A 24,200-nucleotide genomic window follows, 5' to 3' on the forward strand; every position below is an offset into this window, starting at 1 on the left:
CAATAAACAAGCAAAGACAAACTTCTGAAATGTGGGGCATTCACATATCCAAGAGTGAGGCACCTGAAATGATTAGAAGTTGAGAAGGAGAGTGTCCTTTGCATGTACCTGTACAGCGCGTAGTAGAAATCAAGCAGTTGATAATTTGGTTTCTGGCATGCTTCCATTTTGATGGATAAATTAATGCCATGGAAGGTTGTGAAAAGAAGCCACTTTGCATTAAACACTTAAATTTACCATGAAAGGCTAGCATGCATTGTTTAGGCACTAGGAATAACGGGCAAATCTGGCAGTTCTTCTCCAGCATAATGTTGGTCCGTGTGCCTGTCCACGTTTAGTGTCCTTTTGCAAAAGGCAAGGAAGGACCCAGACAGGCTCAAGTGTTTATAATGAGTCTTTTGAAGGTGAAACTTTTCTTATAACTTCAAAACAGTGCTGTTCATTAATACCCTAGTAAGCCAGTAAATCTCAGGGCACTACAGTTAGAATTTGAACACCTTTTTAATTCATTCACAAAGTTCAAAGCTGCAAGTTTTGCCAGAATTACCCAAATAAAATATTTGTTCTTTTAACATAATATTTCCAGTTCCATCTCTGTTTTGATTGTGTTTAAGACCATCAATTAGAATAAGGATATGAATAGGAATAATGAATTCATCAGAAAAAAACCATCCGCATGAGAAAATTTTGTGGCTCATACAGATAAAGGAAATTAGAGTCTATGAGAAAGTAATAGACTTTCCTATTAAAATCTAACCATATAACGTCTTACTTCCTGGCAGAAGAAAGCCTAATATGATACAATTTTTTTTAGCTTCTTTTAATTAACTTTCCATCCTATTAGACTTGATCTGCAGTTAACTCATTTCACAGGTATTCATGATTGTTATGCTCCTGTGAATTACTAAACCATGAAGCTCAGACATGATGGTTAATAGCTATGCAAAGTCATCTTTTAGTTGATTTTCTAACAATGACCCTAAAATTTAAATGTAAATACTTCAGGTAATACAGTAAGCAGTCATATGGAAAACATATTCAAGTTCATGACTATATATCTCGTTAAACAGTGGTTCCACAGGAATTTGACCTGCCCTAGTCTATGAATATTAACTGTTTTTTTTAAAAAAAAAAACCCACACATTTTGAAAGTTAGTGCTCCAACTCCTCTAACAAAAAACACCCAATTAAACATTTGTGATAGTGGGATATACATTATCTTATAATGGTGTGAAGATAAGGGAGAAAGGATGCCAAGGCCACCTAGCTTACCAATGAAGTAGGCAGAATTAATCAGTAGCAGAAGTCAGTCATCCTGAATTTTTGTTCAAAAAGTCCTTAAAGTCTGAATGGACCTGAAGAATTCTGATGTCCAGCTCCTCAGCTTTATTCATGAACATACTGTCTTTACCTGTGCTTCTGAAATACACCCAAGTATCATCATTATCATCGATATTAAAGTAGGTTAACTTTTGGAATGAGATCTGTTTCTCTTCTAATCCAATGTGTTATGAAGACAGAGCAAATACCCTTCCCAGCCACTTTCTTGCTATAATGCAACCTCTGATAAACAGCTTAAAGCCTTGGCTTCTGAATCATAGTAGAGTTTATTCCAGTCATTCACTATGTTGAAAAAGAGGATTCAAACTTGCCTGCAGCAGCCTTTCACCACTGTAATCCTGAACTTTCAAAAGAAAATCTGGAAAAACGGCCCCCTCTCTTTATGCTTCTGCACTTCCCAGCTAGTATTAAACTTACCCGTAAAAACAAACAAACAAGAAGTCCTGCCAAAAATCCATCCCAAAATGCCTGAATCACAGCACTATCCCCTCTTGTCTTCTCCAAATGATAGACAGAACTAGCTCACATGTTGAAAGCTCCTAATACAAAGGGCTCCCCTGCAGTGCTTCAGAGCTAGATAGTTCATACATTAGTTGGCTCTATTGTATTTCTGATGCAGTTACAAGTGCTGCCTAGTAGGAGAACTGACTTCAAAGCATGGATTAATAGTCATTGCCATTCTGTCTCCAAACACCTCTGCTTGAGGTCTCAAGGGGATTCTGGTGCATTTAAACATTAGTACAATCAAAAGGAAAGAGCATCTCACATCCTCTGAACTGATGTGAGAGAACAACACCTAACATACTGCTCAAAAGGTTGGCGTTCCCTTTTTTCCTTTTCAGAGGAAGAGTTGTGGCTGTATTTATTTATGTTTACTCAATATCAGGATTTCTACCTAGGATTTTCTACCACTTTCCAGTGGTAATTTGGTAGAACCCATCAGCACTCTACTTGGTAGTGATCTTCGCATCAGTTACAGTCTTTTACATAACATTTTTCCTCTACAGGTAACCAGGTATTAAACAAAGCCTTAGTGTACCCAACATCAGCTCATTTTGCTGATGGGGAACTTAGCCTAGCCTTTTCAGCATGGTTGTGAGGCAATCCTTATATTAATTCTGAGGAATATTCTGACTTGTTCTTGGCTGAGGACAAGACTGAAGGGCTTGACCTCAGTTCTGGAGTCCCAAAGACTTCTTGTAGCATGAGGAAAATTACAGATCCAAAATTTCTATTAAACCCCTGTCTAATTCATTTGAACTGCAGCAGCTGGCACTGAGGTATTTTTCTCTGCATTCTTCAGGGTTTTGTCCAGGCTAGTTAATTCCCCAGTAGCATTTTGCACTGTCAAGATTTAACTTCCACTGTGGGAACTACCTTTTTTTTGGCTTGTTTTCTTTCAGTTTTGGTATGGGAATAACATTATTCCAAGTTAATCCACAGCAGAAAGAACATACTTTGACATCCAAAGAAGAGTAACATTATGAGCAGGGATGTACTACTGGATAAGCCATCATTTGGAAGATGTGCTTATGAGTCTCTGATTTATTGCAGTTTTTCTACATGAGTTTGAATAGTCACTTCAATTCTTAACTCTTTCATCCCAATTACCCTAGGAGTGGATGTAAAAATGCTCAAACTCAATAGAAGAGAACATGCAGATACTTATTGTGCCCTTTGCAGTAGTGTTGAATAATAAAATAAGTTTAGATGTAAAGGCACAGGTAAATGAATTTGTTCAAAACCTACTGGAGTAAGCTTCTTACCAACCATCACACTGTAAATTCTCTTCACTCTACATTTTACCAGGGACTAACGTTCACAATGCTGAACAAACATGTTTTATTGTTTCTTCTCAGTTATTGCAATATTTGGCTTGATAAAATTTCCAAGGAAATCGTGTATTGTTTTTAGTTGTAACTCATCACCATGTCTGTATAGCCCAACTTATCCTCATTCATTAAGACCCCTGTTTTCTTCTACAGCTTGTCAAACAAATTTCCTTAGTCCAGTGTGTACACTGTTAAAGGTCCTTGTTAAAGGTCTGTACTAGTACTGTTTCCCATGTATCCTCAAGAATAAGCTGCAGCTGGTTCACTGAAGAGACTTATAAAGTGAAATGCTTTAGATCTTGAATGTCTTCCAGAGAGATAAGTAATGCCTGGGATGATCCTGGATTATTCAGCCATCCAAGAAGTGGACAGCATTTTTCTTTGTGTGGTTTTGCTTTGCTTTGTTTTGTTTACAGCTCCAAGATAAAAGCACAGCAGCTATCTCTGGATACAAGCTGCAAATGCAGGTTCTTCCCAGCACTGATTTACATCTGTAAGAGAAGCAAGAAATACTAAAAGAAGAGGGGTTATTGAGGGCAGAACTAGGATCACTACTTTGCCATCAGAAGAGAAGTTTAAGTTCTTTGCAAGGGAAACCTTTTGACAGTGAATCTACTATGCTTTGGATCCTCCTCTCACAAAGCAAGGGAGGAAGTTCCATCCACTGCGTCACTTGCAGCTGGACTAGCTACAGACTTTGAGAACATAATGTGCTTATGCTAGCTGAGGAATGACTTAAATTACTTTGTAGGATCTTTCAACAGAAATGGCAAGCGTAGCCTAGCATCCAAGTGATTAAAAATATTGGACTGAAAATGGGTCCTGTCTACTTCTGAAGTTCACCAGAATTGACTTCTTAAAGAATCCAGTATGAAAATATATTTACGAGTAATTACATATGAATGGAGAAGATCATAGGAATAACAGTTATGCATCAGTTAATTTGGGTGTACAACTCCCACAGGGGATAATGTAGAGTCAACAGTAAGGTTAGGTACAAAACAGCATTCATGAACTATCCAGATCGTCATGTGGTTACGATTTAGTTGCACCTAAAACAGTATTTATGTGCCAGCCAAGTAGGCACTATTTCCATCAAGTATGTCAGTATGGCATACCCTCCTTACACAGACACACATTTCAAGTGTCTTTTAGGATTTGGACGTTCAAATCAGTCCTGAATCTAAGCACTTCCTAAATTCTTCAATCTTCCCATGTAATTATCCCCAGTGAGTTTTCTAAGACATGAGTTTCATATACAGATGTGCTTAGTGATCCCTTAGATAGCATATTGGAGAGTTGCCTTGATGTATTTCCTGGGTACATTCTAAAAAAGTAATATTAAATGGTATAACAGTATAAGACTTCTTGGGATACAACTACCAAGAAGGAATTTGGTAGTCATGGAATATTCACTAGCATTCAGACAAACTGATGGCACGTATTTTTACCTGGCTGCTTCATAGCTGTATACACGGAAGAAAGGAGGAGACACTAAGATAACCTTGCTGCTCTATGTTTGCAGATAAGCAAAAACTTATGTACACTTTAGTATACCATAAATATGTGGGAAAAATTTGCTGCATGGGTTTAGACCAAAGACAGTAAACTATTCCTGCTCCCACTCAAATTATTGGATGGAGTTCTGCTACTGAGTTTGTCAATATGAGGATCTGGTTTGTGGTTGCAAAATCCCTCAGGATTCAGGAAGACTTCTTCCCATGTGACTGACTTTCAGGATTAAGTAAGTCTAGCTTTACATAAAAAAGCCTTAGCTGGGCTGAGTACAAGTGTCAATCTTCAGTCTTTCAAAAAAACATATCAGATCCTTCTCCCAGGAGAAAGAGACAGTTCAGTAGAGATGCATGGTAAGAATGCTTTCAGGCCAGTGATACTGGATGGGCTGCTTAGGACTGGAAGCATCTAAATACTCTTTGGTTTGGAGGAATGTGAAAAGATAATAAGCTTATGGCAAACACCTGAAAAATTCTTTAGTTCAGAGAGCTGTGGCGGTGTAGCCTATGATTTCCTTAGCTCTGATAGCTGTAAATGTGCTTTCATATTTGCTAGTTTTCTAGCTCATTGCTATAAAGAAGCCCCATTAATTGACTCTTACACACAAAAACAAACAGGATGGCATGTGGGACTTTGTCAGTGGTGCTCATGTAGACATTCTTACTATAGATTAGCTTTTTTATTTCTGAGCTTCAGATGTGCCCGTAGGCTTAGAAAGAGAGAGCTTTTTGCCAGTACAAACAGCTGGTGCAAGGGAGGTGATATAACTAATTTATCTTCTTAGGCTATTTCTTTCTCTCTGTGTTTTGTAGTGGACTAGCTAACCAAATACTCTTCTTTTACGGTTTAAATTAGTGTGGATAACTGATGTGAATCACAGGCACAGATTTTTATTCTGAGTTGGGGGTAGGGATGAAGGGGGTTGCCTTGGAAATTAGTATTTTACTCCTAGTAATCTATAAGCTATTTGCTATTTGTGGTCTGCTAAGCATTCATTTGGCTGGATGTCTGAAAAATGCTACTCTGAGAAAGGTTGAAATCATGCAAAAATGTACAGGTTGTTTTGGGAGCTACTACAAGCAGGAACGACCACCCAGAAATACCAAGTTTCCCAGATTCCTGCCAGAATCCCCCACCTGCCTTCTTCTTCTTGGGACTTCGTCCTGTAGAACAGTCTCCCCCCTCTTCTGCTCATTTTCTCCCATTTTCCCCATATGCCAGATAGTGACTGAGTTGTGGACAATCAGAAAAGCCATGCTGCATCTATAGCTCTTAGGAGGGTTTCTTGCTGCATCTAGCATTTCTAGTATTTATATTAGGAAGAAGTAAATTCACTAACTTTTAAACAGCTGTAGAGTGTACTTAACCAGTTTTAGGGGGAGGGAGAGAACCAAGTCTCTTAGTCTGTGTTTGTGTATGTATTTATTTTATAGTGAAATCACTGGAAATTGGGAAGATTCTTGTCTTTCTTGGTGTACAGACATATGCCTGAAGTGGAGATTTTTGAAGGGCTTTTTTTCCCCTCTTATCTATTTAACGTATATTTCTGCTACCAAAATATTCTAGCCAGAGGAGAAAACGCTGCTGACACATCTTGAAGCTAAACAGATGCATAGCTAACAGTACCTTTTTCTCTATTTTGTAGGTAAACTTTTTACAGAAAAATGAGCACTTTGCAGTTCACTGGAAATTCTCCATTTGTTTCTTTTCACTGATATTTTGATAGTATCAGCTGCTTAGAAGTATGTGTCATTAGTATCCTTGCCCAACGCATATGGCTGTAAATGACCCTAAAAGGGTGCTGCCTGATAGATAAAGTAAACTTACAAAGGTAACAGCAGTTTGGAAGCCTAGATTATGCAGTGGTGAAATGCAAGCTCCCTTTTAGCACTGAAAGTCTTGGGCCTCATTCTAATTAGGTCTAAGTACAATAAATAAATAAATAAATAAATCCTGGCCTCATCCTTGTTTTGCAATTACAGCGCATAAAAATACAGAAAGAAAAATATCCCAAATAAGGAGGGATGCATGATTAGGCCAGCAGGGAATACTGGACATTTGAAGTGCATCAACAGTATAGCTGGACAACTAGGTCAGAAGAAGCAGCTGGTAGATCTGGTTAATAATGAGATATATTGATAGAGTTGTGTTGCAGTGCACAGAACTCAAATAATGTGGGATTCAGTGTGTTAGGGAAGAGGTAGACTGTCAGCTTGATGGAGCCCAAGGACCAGAGCAGTAGAAGACACAGAAGTTCCAGAGGTTAGCATGAACCTGGGGACAGTAACACAGCCCTAGATCCTAATTTACCATCTGTCATCTTGCTGTTTAACGCACACAGAAATATGCGTTACCTTTGCCAGCAGCATTTTAAAATGCAACTTGAAAACAAAAAATGAGAAAATACAACTTTATAATTAAAGCTGCTGAACAAGGGGCTTCTGTAAAAAATTCTCCTTTTTAAAATGTGGATTTTTTTTATTTGAAAAAGTTGGCTGTCTTGGCTCAGTCCTTCAAACAAGAAGCTTGTAAGCATTGATAGTACAAAAGCCTCTATTCCCAGTCCTTCGATCAACTTTAAGTTTTTGAAAATAAAAAAGGCTGCAATGGTTATACTTTTTAATCTTTGCTTTTCTGAGGAATGATTTGCTAAATGTTAAGTAGTAAAGTATTGTCTGTGTAGCTTCATGTGGTAACATTTAGGATCCAATTTTCAAATTAGGACATCTAGTTTTGACTATTAACAGCTAGATTTTTTAAAAGACTGGAGAAGATTTTCCTAGCCTCAGCAGAAATTGCTGGACCCAGTTTTTCCAAAGAACTCTGCTTCTATTGAAGCACCTCTGTATTGACCAAGTAAAGAAAAAATTGCTTAGCACCCTTCAAATCCTCTTTTAATTCTAACATCAAGATTTCCTTTACAAAATCTTGTCAGCTCTTTAAGTGTCTCTGGCTCCAGTTGTGGTTCTTTAGCTCTTTTGATCTTTCAGGCAGTAAAAGGCTTTTCCAGACCCTCATGCAATGAGTTAGGCATTTATCATCAAATAGGACATAAGTGTTTGCTGGAGTGGCCTGACACAGACTGCACAGTTAGCAACTAGACCCATGCCTTACAGTCTGTTTTGCATCAAAGAGAAGGCACTCAGTTCTAATGTGCTGAAGGGGGATATTTCACTACTCTGAAAATCCAGCTGCAAGTCATGACAAATACTGATTAAAATTCAAAGCTTAAATGCCTCTTTGTGAAACTCCCGAAGTATAATTAAACCAGAGGCTCAGAATCCTGGTAGGGAGTGGTGTCCAGGGACACTAGCCTTGAAACCTTACCAAATAAAAATCTCCACTGACATCTGCAAAGGCCTCACTTCTGTCATTTTTTTCCTATTCCTAGCCAATCTTTTCTGATCCACAAATGAATCGCCAAAATTTCTGATGTAGACCAATGTTTTGCTTCCTGTAACCTGCATGTTCTGTCCCTGAGATCACCCTAACCAGGTTTTCTCTTCTATGGTTGGACCTCTTCCCTTCCTAACACGTTTTCCAAAGGGATGTAGGAGATGGGTCCAGTGCAGTCTTCCAGCAAAGGCGTGGTACATTCCAGCTACAGATGCACTGTCCTGGTAGTCAGTGCAACCTCATCACTTCTGAAGTAGGAGTTAAGAGTCTTCTCATATAACTCCTCTCAGAACTGGATACTTTTCAGTAATGCATCTAACAAGAATCTGGGCTATTTAATTTTTGTGGGTTTTTATACTTATTTAACATTCCCCAGAACTAATACTGATCTCTCAGTAGCATTAGAGGTGCTATTGTTCCCCATGTTTATATATACCAAACCATCCTACCTGTTTGCTATCATATTTATACAACAGTACCTCTGGCCACATCTACAGGGCACATAGCCCTATTCTTCCCAGAAATTCAAGCTCAGGATAGCCACCCACTGCCACTTGTTGGTGACTTTTATGATGGGTTATGAAATGATCTTGCTGGCATTCCTGATGGAAAACTAAGGTACATGCAGTGCTTACAGCCTGCTTTTCCCATCTCCTGCAGAGATTCATCGTGGACAGGGTCCAAAGCTTTATATGTAACGTTTGCCTTCTCCTAAAATATCAGACAGAACAGGTTGTTTTGCTGGGGTCCTGAGTTCTTTCTTAGAAGGACCCTGATGTCAGGATGATGGTCTTTATACAAGAAAAATATGGACATTGTATGTGTCGCCTAAGGAATTCAGAGGAAGCCGAGGACCTCTCTAGGACATGTTTTTAGTAAAGTTTTAGTAAAGTTTTAGTAAAGACTTTGATAGAACCAATTAGTAATATCGTCTTGAATTTTAAATCCTTTTGTAGCATAGGAGAAATGAGTCTCAGTCTTAATGCTAGCAGTGGCAGGTTTGCATATGCAAAATCATATGGCCTTAGTACCAAATACTGCTAACTGGTGGGGCCCCAGCAGTAATCACGGACAGCACATCTGTATACCTAACTGCTCACCACTTCAAATAAATATTCACTGCAGCCCTAGCCTTTTCCAGCATAGCAGAGTGTGTTTGCAAGAACTAATTCTTCACCCTTTGCTCAAGCTGATCAGCACTTACAGGAATAAACCCAGTCTGACTAGGGAGAAGAGTAAATGCCAGGACATTTTGGGAATGTCCTGGAGAGTTAGGGCCAGAATAAGGGCTGTAGTCTGGAGTTTTGAGTGTTTGATCCAAATACAAGGTCATACTCAGGGTGAAAAGTGCATCCGAGCATAGCTTATGATTTCTCCTCACCCTTTTCCCCTTCTGACCTGCCCCAGAGACGCAGAGAGCCCGCTGGAATATGCTTTGCCCTTTCTGGAGAGGCATGGATGGTACACACCCTGCCCCCCCCATCCCCCTCCGCCCGCCCACCCGCCCCCCAAGTCCTTGCTTGCTGTTCTGTTTTTCTACTTTCCCTAAATGCAACTTACTTTAAGCATGCATTATTATTAACATCCTACAGTAAAATTAAGCTATTATATAACCCATTTGTCGATCTCAGCCAATTTCTTCTATCTTTTTCTATGTCTATTTATGACGTACATCCAGACTGCACGTCCTTTTTTTTCCTCTCCATGTTTATTTTAAAAATAAGTGATAAAGAAAAAAGATCTATTAAAAAAAAAAGCAACACTGGAGGGTGGTGGGGTTTTTGGCCAATAATTGAAAACAAATTTACATGGGAGGGGGAGGGAAGGGAAGAGAATCCAATTCTTAACAAAAACATATCCAAATGATGAAAGTGTCCCTAGACTGCTTTGTCTGTTCCTTTCAATGTGTACATCTGGTTTGTTCATCTTTGAAAGTGTGTGGAATAATTTTTTCTTTAAAAATAAAATTTTAAAACCCCACAATTGTTCTTACCTCCCTTCTTCCTGGGAACAAAGTGCTCTTTTAAATTTTTTGCTTTTTTTTTTAGTATATCTCTACGTAGTTATATTTTGATGTATTTCTTTTCAATGGTTGAATTTCTATCTTAGATTTGGTTTGTTCCAATCTAATAATGGAAAAAAAAAACCCAAACAAAACAAAAGAGTTATGAATTGTTTTCTGCAAATTTTCCCTCTATTTCCCTCTTTAAATAAGGAACTACTTCACTGGCAGAATCCTACAGCTGTATTTTTGAGGTTCTCCAGAGAATCTGAATATAAAAGCGATCTAATTTGAGAGCGGGGAAGGGGTGTGCCAACACAGTCATTACATTCAAAACAGTGATTTGATGTGCTCGAGAAATGATTGTCTCAAATTATTGAGAATACTGACATAAACTTGATGGACTTCAGAAAAGATGATTCTTAGAAGAAAGAGGCTGTGGGTAGCTACAGATGAAGTTGTTCTAATTCCAGTGCATAAAACTACTTTCCTTGGGTTTTTGTTTTACTTCTCTGGTGGTTATTATTATTATTATTATTATTATTATTATTATTATTAGTTTATGTATTTTTACTGATATTTTTAGTAGGGAAAGTTTTAACTGTTTTTATAATTTGAGAACCTTTAATGAAAATGTAAATATTAATACTATAATTATTAATTTTTTGTAACTTGCATGTTGAAGAAGTTGCAGCTTAGGGTTTGTGAGATTGTCAATGTTAGAGTTCTGTTCTTTCTTTTTGTTGATGGGCATGAATATGCTCATTTGTTTTTGTATATTGCCCATCCCTTCCTTACAGCCAGAAGCTCTAATGCTGCTAGATCACTCCGTACCGCCCTTACATGGACATGGCAACTGACTTACACATTCACTCCCATCATCTTCATCTCCTGTGTAGTACACTCATAGATTTTTTACACTCCCACTCCATCCACCCGAGACATTTTTTCTTCCCATAAGTTCCCCTCCACCACCCCTTTCTTTAGCATTGTTAAAATTTTATGTGCAGTCATCCATTCCTTAAAACACACACACACAAAAATTATAGAAAAAAAGAAAATGTTTAAAAAAATATATATCAAATTGACCAAAAAGGCAAAAAAGCAACAAACTTTGCTTTTCAAAAAACATTATATATGTAGATATGCAAACAAGCAAAAGTAAATTCTATAAAATGTACAGGATTTTTCAACTGTAATATGCTAACAACTTTACATAAGATAAAAAAATACAACCAAAAAACAGCAGAGAAAAACCAAGTTCAAATTTGTTAAGGTGCAAGATTTTTTTCTTTTCATGTTATGTGGTGTGGATGTATGTGTTGTTGCCTCCCTGTATCGCCCTTTGTTGTAAAACAATTATATTAAAAAAGAAATAATAAACATTTTGCTAAAAAAGTTTTTAAGAAACAACAACGAAAAAAAGCAAGTTACAAGAATGTGGCAATGCTACTTGTCCAAGAGCATTCTTACACAACTTTCTTTTGTAAATTTTTCCTTTCATGCCAAAAAACATGCGGGCAATTTGTTGATGTAAGTTGACTGTTATGAAATCAATGTGGTATGCTTTCTAAATATTTTTATGTATTTTTGATGACTTTTTTTAAAGAAAATAATGTTTTTGGTTTTCATCATTTTTTTCAGTTCTCATAGGTTTTAATCTTTCTTTTGCTGATAAAGTGAATGACTTGTTATGTTTTTCCTTTTTCTGACCTTGTTGCTGTGGCATTTTTATTTTCTAGTATATGGTTTTGTTTTAGGAAAAATGTATAAGTTCATTTATTTATTTTTGAATCAGTTTGTATTTGCCTTTATGTTACGTGCTCTTTGTATATTGTCAATTGCCAGATTGTATTGTGCATAGGAGGGGGTGAAGGAGCCTGTGGTAGTTTGCTCCTATTCTTTCTCGGTCCCTCTCTAGAGCTTTCTTTCCCCTTTCCCTTTCCCAAAATGAATCACCAGTAATACTACTTTTTTTCATGCTACTTAAATTGTATGTAGCCTGGTGGTGTAGCCTTCATGTCAAGTAAAAAACAACGAGACTTCTTTAGCATTTTGGTAGCTCTCAGGGTCTTCTTACTGCAGCTCTACTTCATTCCTACTTTATTCCCATGGAAGTGTTTTATCTCTATCAGTTTTCTTCATTGCTGATTATCTGCCTGATGTCCAGTCTAAATGATACTCTCAAGTGTACTCTTATCAGGTAAATGCACCCATCGTATTATGAGTAGCATCAGGCTTGCTAATATCATCCAGAAATGGTACATTTGGCAGACACTTTCCTACTGAAACTCATGTCCTGAACCTCTAAAATTTCCTTGCTTCAAAAGAGATTTGGATTAATTTCTTTAAAAAGCAATGAGTAAAAGTAAGAAAAAGCTGTACTTCCTCATAAGCAAGTATGTTTTCACCATTCCTGCACAGTAATGCTGTGCTCAGTAGGTATCTTACGTTCAACTGGCAAGTCCCTTGAACAACTGATGCTGAAAACAGTACAGATAATTATGCTGAGTAGGACGCTGTCACCAATTAATCACAAAAGTTTAAGATAATGATGGGAGACGGAAGAGGGCATGTTTCAATTGGTTCAGAGCAGCTCCGTGTCTGGGCACCGAAATACTTGGTTTTGCTCTAGAATCTTGCCTGCGGACACTATGTGAGGTCCTCTCTGGAAGGTATTGATATCTGTTTCACTGAAACTGCATGAAGGTGACCAAGAATTTACAGCAATGAAACACAGCCCAGTGTTAACATGAGATTCATGACCTCTCAAACTGTACCTTCCTGCTGCTCGTGAGCCAGGTATTAGGAAGCGCTGCAGTAACTAATGTCTTTTAATATAGTTTGGGGGGCTTAGGAAATTATTTTCAACCAACTCCACCAGAAGAAGTACAGTTTTATCTAATCACTTTGAGGACTATATATTCTCTGAAAGGAAAAGGAGATAGTTGCAGTATTCCATTGTGGAAATAATGTTTTTCTCTCTACTTCTGTCAATTGCAATTAAATCAGACTGCGAAGAGTAGAAAATATTAAGAATGTTCATCTACTAGGTTTTGTGTTAGCATCATCTTTCCTGTGAATCAGGGACTATGTTCTGAATAGTTTCCCCTTTTTATGCTCAGAGGACTAAAAGGAGAATTAACTAAAACACCATTAGACTGAAATTTATGAACTCAGGCATTTAATAAGGAATTATTGTGTTGATACAGAGGGGAAAAAGGTAAGAAATTATTTTCTGTGGCAAGTATTTCATACTGAAAGTGGAGTCAAACTTCAGAGGAACAGCATAAGAATAAAATGAAAAAGACAAACTTTGGATGCAGAATTTCAAGTGCCTGCAGAAATGGATGAGTTGTGCAGCCTTTATGGATGGCATTTAAAAGCTCTTCAACCACAGCTGGAAGAGAAAGAGATGATAAGGGTGTGTCCCTTATCGTCATCAGGAGAAGATGAATCTTTCAGGCTTCATTCTTGTGTGCCTTTTGTCCTGTATCAGTTTGATGCCTGAGACTCCAGTGAAGTAGTTGTGTCTCTAAAGATGAAAGCCAGAGGCTGCTACAATTTTTCAGGGTTTTTTTTTCTTTTTTTTTTTTTTTTGGTGCCCTATGCATCCATGATACTCCCACAACATCCTCACAGTTCATAAGGCTTCTATTAAATTTTTAACACTCTGTCTTTTCCACTGGCAGAGAACTCTTACTGGAGATCAGCCCCAGAGGTATGAATTATATATCTATAAATATGCTCATAAAGCAGAAAGCAGGGCAGCTCCAAGGCTAAAGTAGACCTTTTATATCCCCAATGATCTTGGTAGTTTAAAGAAAAGCACAACTCCATGAAAATAGTATATGTGCTAGATTTAAAGGCTAACTTTTAAGGAATATATGCACACACTGTGTTTGCTTCGTGGAATGAGAAGGCCAAGCAGAGCACTGGGCTGGTTGGTATAAGGTTTCCCAGCTCACAGACCTCAGTTCTCTCAGTGCTGCTTCCAGTTTGCTGTTCAGTAATTTTTTTGCGACTATACTGTTGATGGGCAAGCTAATTTTGCGTCTATATCACTGCAGAGGAAACCATTTTATCTGTTTCCCTTTGTTTAATTCTTTGGCATTGTGTTGTCAACAGAAGCTTTTTAAAAACCGTATTTCTGTTTGGGAAATATCCATTCCCTGCTTAGGAGAGAAAGCACAGAGTAGGTGAAAAATAAATCTGGAAAATCCTTGTGAAATCTTTGGATTGCTAAAGTAATCTGGAACTTGTAGCATACCAGTGAACACTGTTAACTGGTGCTTAACAGCCAACAGAAAAAAGGGGGAAAGAAACCTGTAACTACCAGGAAATGGCCCATATCATTCACAAACAGAATCTAAGTCTCATATGAATATTTGTTTTGAAGCATGGCCCAAACTGGGTGGCAGCCTTGCCTTTTTTTTTTTTAAGCACAGAACAATTTGGAAATTAAAACTGTAAGTTTTATTCAAGGCTCCAATGCATTAATTCTGCAATTGAAAAAATGGTAGACACTGTGAGAAAATAAAAACTTCAGATAGGAAAATACAAACATAAAACCTGTCTCAAATGTATTTCCCTTCCAAAATGTCATGTAAGGTTTTTCGGGGCCTCGTCTCTAGCTTTTTCTAGAGATCTAAATCTTTAAAGCACTTGCCTTCCATAGCAAACCTTTCAGGATCCAAATCCCATGTAAGATATTCTTGGCAACCGAGTGGCACTTTGTCTGTTAAATCTTTCAGTGCTTACCTTTAAACCAACTTGGGGCCCTGGGCAAGAGGCACCACTTCTCCATCAAAGGACCACTGGCTCTAGGCAGCTTCCTCAGGTGTCATTTTGTGAAAGATGGTTCCCCCTACACGCACACTTATCATCTGCCTGTCATCAGACTCCCCCTTTTGTCTCTTATGAGGAGAAATGTAGTACCAGTAATAGAGTTGTTTGCAGGTAAGATATGAAAGTTTGCACTTGCTCCCCTCCATGGATACTGGTGATCACGTTTCTCACACTTTCCTGGGAGCTTTTCAGCATTTACATTCCGTTATCCTTAAATAACACATTTCTTTTAGACTGAGTGGCATTTTTATCACGCCGTTTTAAAGGATGTTTTAACTCCTCTATAAATCACATACCCCAAGAAGTATTCATTGTGCTTGCATCCTATTAGACCTACAGCTTTTAGCTTGCTGTGAGTTTTGCATAGATGCCTAACATACCAATAAAACAGAAGCCAGATTTGATACCTAGAGTGCTTTTTCTGAGTTACCTTCTCCCACACAGCTTTTTTTCAGTCTCACAGTTTCTTCCATTACAGACAGAAAGAAAATTTAAAAATTCAAAGCATCATTACCACCCTTACAGCCATCTCCCTGATACTCCCCAAAAGTATGTTGTCTTAAGTAAATGTAACAAACGAACTCCTTGATGGAGAAGTGATTCCTAATGAAGGACCTTTAACAGCCTCTTTATTTCTTTAGTATACAGGTAAACATAGTGTGGATCATTGGACAAGTTGGAATAAAACTAGAGATGAGATTAAATAATTGTGTGGAAAATCAAAGTTAATCCGATCTTCCTGGTATGAAAGTTATTTCTCTTCTCACATACATTGTGAGATTAAAATTTTGTAAAACTCATTCCTGATTCTGTCCTATTGTCTTCCATCCAACAGACTTCCTAGAATCAAAAAGCTCCAATCTGCTCTCCATCACTTATGTGAAACCCCACTTACCATAGCAATTCTATCAACTTTTCTTAACATTTCAGGAAGACCATGACCATTTTTATAGTGGCAGTAGTCTTGATCATTGGCTCAAGTCCTTGACAGCAACAAAAACTGCGGAACTATGACCTAGTTTTAAAGGCAAGGGTTACTGGGGCAAAAGAAAGGTCTTCATATTAAATGTAAGATATTTCTGATTCCTTCAAGAAAATTAATCGTTAATAGGACCAAAAGAATTTCTCTGTGGAAGAAAACTGCCCAAAATACTGCCCCAGTGGGTGGCAGATCAACTGCATACTTATGCTGTGTGCCAGTATAATAGATTTTAAGAACAAAGGCAGTTCAAAGCTCTAGATGAGCAATTAAGAGCTGCCAAATGGATTTTTTTCCAATTGGGTATCACAGATGGAGAATGAAAATCACAGATGAACACTACTTTTTAACAGCAAAACACTGATCTTAAAAAATCATTTAAAGGGACACTACCTATCCCTGACTTTCTGGAGCTTAAATTCCCCACTCATGCAATTTGATGTAATGCGCACTTCAATGCTATTATTTTTATTCATTTTCTACCAGACTTACAGATGATCTTTCCCTCTGAGGCATACTCCAAGTTTATCCTGAGACCACCTGTTTGCATGGATTATAGATGCCCTACTCTAGCCATGGATAGGGCTTCTGGACATTTATCAATCATATTACATGCTCTAGTTTCTCCATTGCACAGAAAACAGCTCAGATGCATGAGCACAGAATGCCATGTAGCCATTCGGCAGACTACACTTTCTGCTTTTTACATAATTTTTTTTAAAGATAAGTAGTATATGTAGTTTGAAGAGATTGCATTGTTTTACACATATAATGCTTATTTCTTCATCCGCTATCCAGTAACAAAAGTGGTATGAAGACGCTGAGGAAGCTCAGAAAACTAAACAACATATTCAAATTGGCCTTTTGTTTCTTAGCTTAAAACTAACTTTGCATGAAAGTATGCGAAGCCCCACATTTCTAATTGTGGCCTAATTTCTACCCTGGTACGTCTGACATAAATCTGACTGTTTCAATTGATTAAACTGTGTCACCACTTAGTTTCTCATTAAGGATAAGAATAAGCCATATTGCTAGTTCAGCTATCCAGATTTAATCAAACTGTTAAGTACCTTTTTCAGTATATTGCTATCTTCAATACGTAATTTGTTCAAATATATTGCTCTCCAAATACATTTAGAAGGGATTATGATTTTAGACCATATTCTTTATAGAACTCCCATGGATGTTACTGGTAGTATTCAATGGGAAACAAGTGCATGTAATATATAGTGTAGAAGGGAGACAGCAGAATTTTGACCCTGATGCCATTCAGCATTGTAACAATGCCAAACTGATCATTAGCAGGTATTAATACATAAGTAAAAGCCAGAATTATTTATTTAGAAGCTAAAATTCCTTTTGCATATCTTTCCTTAATCAATGGTGAGTATAAATCAAAATTTCCAATGCATTAGAAATACTTCTTACTGAGTTGCACTCCTTCCAACAAATCTAGAGGATTACTCATGGTGTTAGATTAACTCTTCAGTTTATATTTAAAGCAGCTAACTTAAGTGGCTAGCCGAAGAAAAATCACCCAAGGGAGAACTTGTACACAAACTTTCAGAAGCAATATGGCTCACCCTAAAAAAAGTGTCGGCAACTTGTATGTCAGCAGAAGACTATGTAATGTAAAATAAATGAATTAGATAAATTAATTATGCCTCCACATCAGAATAAAACAGTGGAGTGTTAATTACCCATAGGCTCAGAAGTAGAAGTACAGTCATATTACAATATATAGACAAAACAGGACTACTACCCTAAAAGCAGCAATATTGCTGCTCAGAAACCAAATCTTAGAAATGATGCACTGATTTTCTTGTTTCACTTGCAGCTTATACTGTGGTAAGGTACAAATGTTATAGCTATAGCTTCATTGTTCTACTTCAAGAGTAGACCATAAATCCGCCTCATTTTTAGTCCTCTATAGGCAGGTAGCCATCCTGTTAGGAAAAAGTAGCACTGATCACAGCTACCTGCGTATCCAGAAGTAACAGTAGGTGTGAAGATAACTTCTGCAGTACACTCCTGGGCTCTAGTGCTAATTTGCGTCATCAAAGTCCTTATTCAGTTATATCATCAATCACAATAAAGTCTGTCTTAGTTTTTAATCAAATTATAGTAAAAGAATATCAAGAAGAACTGAAGATGAAGATAGCATGGCATTAGCAGCCCCAAAAGGTGCAAGGAAAGGGACATCCCTAGTGTCGAACAGAACGGTAAAGAAAGATTAAAAAGAGATGAACAAGCATTGAGTAGAGCTCTGTACCTTCATGGACCCCAGTAAGTACTTGATTCTTATTCCAGCCCTCACTTTCATGAACTTTCCCACAATTTAAAAACCAGGCAACAATCAAGAAGAAATGGATGAACGGGAAAGGCCTTAGGGAAAGGCCTTATAAACTGCTACGGAAGGTGAGCAGACTTGAATGGCAGAGAAGAAATACCAGTGTTATTTTAAATGAAAGGAATCATAGGAGGAAAAACTGGCAAGATGAGTGGTAAAATCCATCTAGGAGAACATTGCTCTATGGAAGTCTAAAATAATTCATTTAAACAGTCTTGTAACCAAATGCTTAAGAAAGACCACTACCAAAAATTGATGTCCACAGAGTCACTTGAGAGTATCTTCAAAAATCAAAAACTTTGGGTCCCAAAAAATTCAGAACATTTCACCGTACATACCCAGCATAGGCTAAAAGAGGGAGGAAATGGAACATGTAGTTTACCGATGTAAAAGCAGGGTGGGAGGAAAGAATGAAAGGCACCCCCAGGAAAGTATGTTGGTAGTGTAGTTAGGGCAAGAAACCTGATCCCTGACACTTTTTCATAATGCCCAAATCCTCTCTCGCCCTTGAGTTAAGTGAATTGAAAATGGTGCATTGTGTCATAAAAATGTACTAATCTTCTTTTTTTTCTCTTTTCCATCCCAGGAGGTGAATTAGTTATCCCTCTACTTGTAGAAGACCCTTTAGCTATCCCTCCTATTGCTACTCGTGCACCTTTCATTACACTTCCCCCTACCTTTCGCCCCCTCCTCACCATTATTGAGACCACCAAAGATTCCCTGTCCATGACCTCTGAGGCGGGGTTACCTTGCTTGTCGGACCAAGGCAGCGATGGTTGTGATGATGATGGCTTGGTGATATCTGGGTATGGCTCAGGGGAAACCTTTGACTCTAACCTACCCCCTACTGATGATGAAGATTTTTACACCACCTTCTCCTTGGTAACAGATAAGAGTCTTTCCACTTCAATCTTCGAAGGTGGCTACAAAGCACACGCACCCAAGTGGGAATCCAAGGACTTTAGACCTAACAAAGTCTCCGAAACTGGTAGGACTACTACCACGTCTTTGTCCCCTGAGCTGATCCGCTCCACAGCTTCGTCCTCGACTGGGATGGTGCCCAAATTGCCAGCCGGCAAAATGAATAACCGTGAGCTCAAACCCCAGCCTGACATAGTCTTGCTTCCGTTGCCCACTGCCTATGAGCTAGACAGCACAAAGCTGAAGAGCCCGCTAATCACTTCCCCCATGTTCCGTAATGTGCCCACAGCAAACCCCACGGAGCCGGGAATCAGACGGGTTCCGGGGGCCTCAGAGGTGGTCCGCGAGTCGAGCAGCACAACGGGGATGGTCGTCGGCATTGTGGCTGCTGCCGCCCTCTGCATCCTCATCCTCCTGTATGCCATGTACAAGTACAGGAACAGGGACGAGGGGTCCTATCAGGTGGACGAGACGCGGAACTACATCAGCAACTCAGCCCAGAGCAACGGCACGCTCGTGAAGGAGAAGCAGCAGAGCTCAAAAAGCGGCCACAAGAAACAGAAAAATAAGGACAAAGAGTATTATGTGTAAAAAAGAATACTTATTTATATATAAATATATAAATACTTAATGAGATTTAACTGAAATATCAGAACCATTGCAGCGATCGAGATTGGGAGATATCGTTTGTGGGAAAAAGTATTGGGAAAAAAAATTTCAGCAGTGACTGTTAATGTCTCAGTCATCGCTTGGAGTCAGCAAACTCTGCCCTAATGTATTATAAAGCACACTTAGCGTTCTGGAGATGGCGCGCACAGCTCTGCCCTGTTAGTGAACTTGGACGTCTCCAAATCTCCTCCTCCGCTGAACTTTCTGCAAAGGTAGAAGACTTCATGGCTTACTTGTTTCGTATCTCCAAGTGAGTCTTTAACAATGTTCGTGATCCCTGACTGTATCGAAAATTTTTCAGTTTACTTATTTAAAAAAAAAAAGGAAAGAAAAAGAAAAAAATGCAAACATTATTAAACAACAAAAAAATATTGAACAAACTGATCTGGCCGTGTCCAGCATACATATAATTTTTCGAGATTGGAGGAGGGGAATAAATGATTTTGGAGATTGTTGGTTTTTTGGTTTGGTTTTGGTTTGTTTCTTGGGTTGTTTTTTGTTTGGTTTTTTTTTTGGGTTACTTTTGGGTGTGGGAGGGAAGGGTGGCGAGGAGCAGTGTGGGGGGTGAACCAGGACATGACTTGAGAAGAAATCTCGGAAAAAAAATAATCCATAATAAATAAAGAGAGACTATTGCCATATATGAACTCAAAAGCTACCCATGGTGTTTACTCTGCATATCTGGTTGTGTTGTCTCTAGAATCCGTCGTCTTGCAGTAAGTTGTTTGCTAACAACACAGTGAAAGTGTCTGATGGGTGATGCTGAAGAAAATTATCATGGAAAGCTGGTTCCCTTGGATCTGGCTCCAGTATTTGCAATTGAACTGAAGAATAAGATGGGTTTGGGTCTGTTCTGATCAGTCATTGGCTTTATTTGAGAATATCACCTAGTATGCATTAGCACAGCTAAACTATGGTTAAAAGGATTTGAAGATTGAAAAAAGAATGCTTAAAAAATGGTTAATCATTCTGAGCTGAATATACCATGCAAAAATAACGGAGCCTTCCTCTGGGTTCTGGTTCTTTGACTGATTGCAATGCATGCAAAAAATAATAATAAATCAGTTTAATAAAGAGATCAGAAAGACACCACTGGAGTTCAACTTGTGACAAGACCCATAAATGTCAGAAAAGCTAAAAACTTGTAAAAGAATGCAAAATACATAGTTTTTTTGACATAAAACTGTTTTTCATATGTAATATTTTAATTTTGTAGGTTGACATTTCAGATCATCTCTGTCTTTCCATTTGCCCTATTCTCCCTTATCCTTCTCTTTTATATAAAAGAAAATAAATAAAGCTGCTGTGACACACAAAAAATAATAAAGAAAAAGGAATTTAATAATATAATATATATATATACACACAGATATATTTATCATGGTATGTTTGATGGGACGACTGGAACAGAAGTTCTGTTATGGTCTTAATGTGGAATGAGAATGTTCTTGAAGAACAAAGTAAAACAAAACAGACAACAAAAGCAAACCTTAAAATGTGAAGAGAGTGTGTGTTTTAGCTTTGTCACAGTTACCTGTGTCAAAAAAAAAATCTGAAATTTTGTTTACATATTTTACTACTATTTTTTTTGCTAGTATAATTTCTATATGGATACCCTGTTGGCGTATATACTGTTTTATGGTTAAATTGGGAATGTCTTTTGGTTTTATTTAACTTATTTAATTTTGTGGTTTGGTTTCTACATTTTCTCAGTTATTGTGAAAAGGATTATCTTACTGTACAGAACAATAGCGAGGTGGTTTGACGGCCATGCCTATCATGTGCAAAAAAGCAAATGAGGGAGAGAGAGAGACAGAGAGACAGACAGAGAGGAAAACAACAAAAACCAAGATGATTGAGAACTCTGGAATATCAGAAATGTACACTTTTTCTGTATACGGATGAAAACTAATCAGCTGTTTAGGTTTAGAAATCTACTCTTGCTGGTGTTTATAAGTCGCATGAATATTTGACTTTGAAGAAGTGTCATCAAAAACACACACGCACATGGGAACTTAAATTCAAAAAAACCAGCCTTCTCAAACATTGAGAAGACGCTTTCATGTTAACAAATATTTTCAGTGCGTGTATGTGTGCGTGTGTGTGGTGCGTGTGCGTGTGTGCGAGGTTGAGCTTTTTTTTCCTTTTTTATTTTTTATACTAAAAGATAAAAAAAGACAGGTTTTAAAAAGGTATGAAAGCACGATTTTAGATGACTTAACTGGCCGAAACTATATAAAGTTGATTATATCTTGATGTCTGTAAAAGATTGCTGTTCTTGGAGTCTTGGAGTCTTGTGAAATGATTTCCTGCTTTCTTTCTTCCTTTCCTTTTTGCTTTCCTTTTTTTAGTTAAGGGAAAAAGATTTACACTTTCCTTTTTTTGTGTAAGTTTCTATTGGACAGTTTTTGGGAACATGTGCATTTCTGTATGTGGGCTTCTACCATATCCCTGTTGCTTTATGGACAACCTTAAGAATTTTTATTTGAGTTATCGTGATGTTATGCTTTTTTTCCCTTTCTTTTTCTTCTTCCTTTTTGATTCTTTTTCTTTTCTTATTTGCGTTTTGTTTAAAGATATGCTTAGCAATAAAATGTTCTTCCCAAAGCCCTGGATGTTGCTGGTTTTTTATTTCTGAAAGACTTCAGGGAAATTCCAGACCTTTAAAGGTGAAAAGTAGTCTGTGAAGCAGGTATCCCCCATCCCACGGGAGTGTCTAGGCACCAGATTACAGAATCATGTTCATGTTTGCATTCTTTCGTTAGTCCAATGAATCTTAATTCTTTCCTTTGCAGGGACATAAATTCAACGTGAGTGTGGCGTCTACCGCACACCACTGCCAACCCCTTGTCCCCCACCACCTCCTCAGTGGGGTAAAGAATAGTTCTCTGGAATATGGGTTTCAGTGACCTCAGGTAAAAGCATACCTAGGACATTGACTTAGTATGCCCTTTCTAATGTGCTGCCTGTTTTCAGTCTCCCTTTGAAGTGTGTAGCTCTTCCCGTGACGTTTATGGGATTCTGGATTCCTCTTCTGTGGCCAGGAGTCTATGTTTGATGCGCTGCAGCAGCTGAATCCTTTTGGGGTTTTGGCTAGCCAATTTGATACAGAAAAGTGTTCACATCATTTTATATGAGGATCTAACTTAGGTCCTCTGAATTTATCTATGACTTTCCACGCGCTAGCTAAGGAACATAGTTTACTTACTTTGGGTGCTATGGATCAGACTTAGGTACCTAAAGAAGATGGTCTGAGTGTTCACTTCCTTCCAGGTAGGCTCTGAGGCTCCCAAAACCCCGACCACAGCTGCTGCCTGCCCCTTGTTGTCCTACTGGGCATTATAGTCTATTATGATTCTGGCCATCATGCAAAATTGCCAATATCCTGTCTTTCTTTAGCAAGTGGTGCAGAACTTCAGTTCACAGTAGTATTTTTTTTCAAATTGGATGTTCCCAAGCTACCTGCAAGATTTGACTTTTTAGAGGCATCTGGAGGTCAGCCAAATGAATGTTTCACAGCCCTTTCATTTTTCAACCAAGGATGACTTCATCTTTTTTTTTTCTCTTTTTTTTTTTTTTCCTAGGCAGAATCTACAGCTCTTTTGAGCAGTGTTTTCCACAGGTTTCATTTACAACCAAATTAGACTCAGAATAAACTGATTGTTCAGGTATTCCCTGTGATTTTCTACATTGTTTTTCTCACATGTTTGCATGGGTGAGTATATGTGTGTGTATGTACATGTGAGGTTTTTTTAATTTTACTGTGTTCAGTTCTTTTGTGAATCATGTTCTGACACCTTACAGATCCTACAAAGTCTCAAAACCACAGGTTCTGCTCTAAACTCCGCTCTCATTTCACGCCCCAAATCATGAAATTCCTGGGTGATGGCTGTACTGGAGCAGTCAGCTGGCACGTGGGAGATCTAGGTCTGAACGTAATTGCCTCTTCCAATATTGCAGAAAATTTCCTTATCACCAAGCAGTTGGTGTTCTGAGAAAAGCTTTTTTTTTTCTCAGTGCTTTTCTCAAAACCTGTTAAACTTCATATCATTATGAAATATAATGCGAAGCAAGAAATTTCAACCTGATTTACCCTAACCCTCTGGCTATAGTCATTCTTTTTTTTTCATTTTCTCTGTCACCTAATGACCATTTTATTACTTAGGCTAAATGAAAGTGTCAGAAAGGAGATTTCATTGTTGCCTAAAAGGCTTGGGATTATTGTGTGTCTCTGGCTGATTACAGAATCATAGAATTGTTGAAGTTGAAAGGGACCTCTGGAGATCATCTAGTCCAAGCACTACCTCCCCAAAGCAGGGTCAGCTACAGCAAGTTGCCCAGGACTGT

At 38.1% G+C, this 24,200-nt stretch overlaps 1 protein-coding gene across 13 annotated transcripts in view; it reads left to right on the forward strand.

The window, feature by feature from the left end:
• The window catches only part of NRXN3 (neurexin 3), a 983,905-nt gene extending 961,465 nt beyond the window's left edge, over positions 1 to 22,440 (forward strand). For 4 of the 13 annotated variants that reach the window (XM_075503346.1, XM_075503351.1, XM_075503352.1 and 1 more), the window contains one exon: positions 19,474 to 22,440. In XM_075503346.1, the coding sequence (XP_075359461.1) occupies positions 19,474 to 19,775 (302 nt within the window). In that variant the 3' untranslated portion in view covers positions 19,776 to 22,440. Of the gene's footprint in view, positions 1 to 18,849 lie in introns of all 13 variants that reach the window. The other 9 variants (XM_075503348.1, XM_075503349.1, XM_075503350.1 and 6 more) reach the window with 5 other exon arrangements.
• The last annotated feature ends 1,760 nt before the right edge of the window (positions 22,441 to 24,200 follow it).

The sequence above is a fragment of the Mycteria americana genome, chromosome 5 (genome assembly GCF_035582795.1).
Source record: "Mycteria americana isolate JAX WOST 10 ecotype Jacksonville Zoo and Gardens chromosome 5, USCA_MyAme_1.0, whole genome shotgun sequence".
Lineage (NCBI taxonomy): Eukaryota > Metazoa > Chordata > Aves > Ciconiiformes > Ciconiidae > Mycteria > Mycteria americana.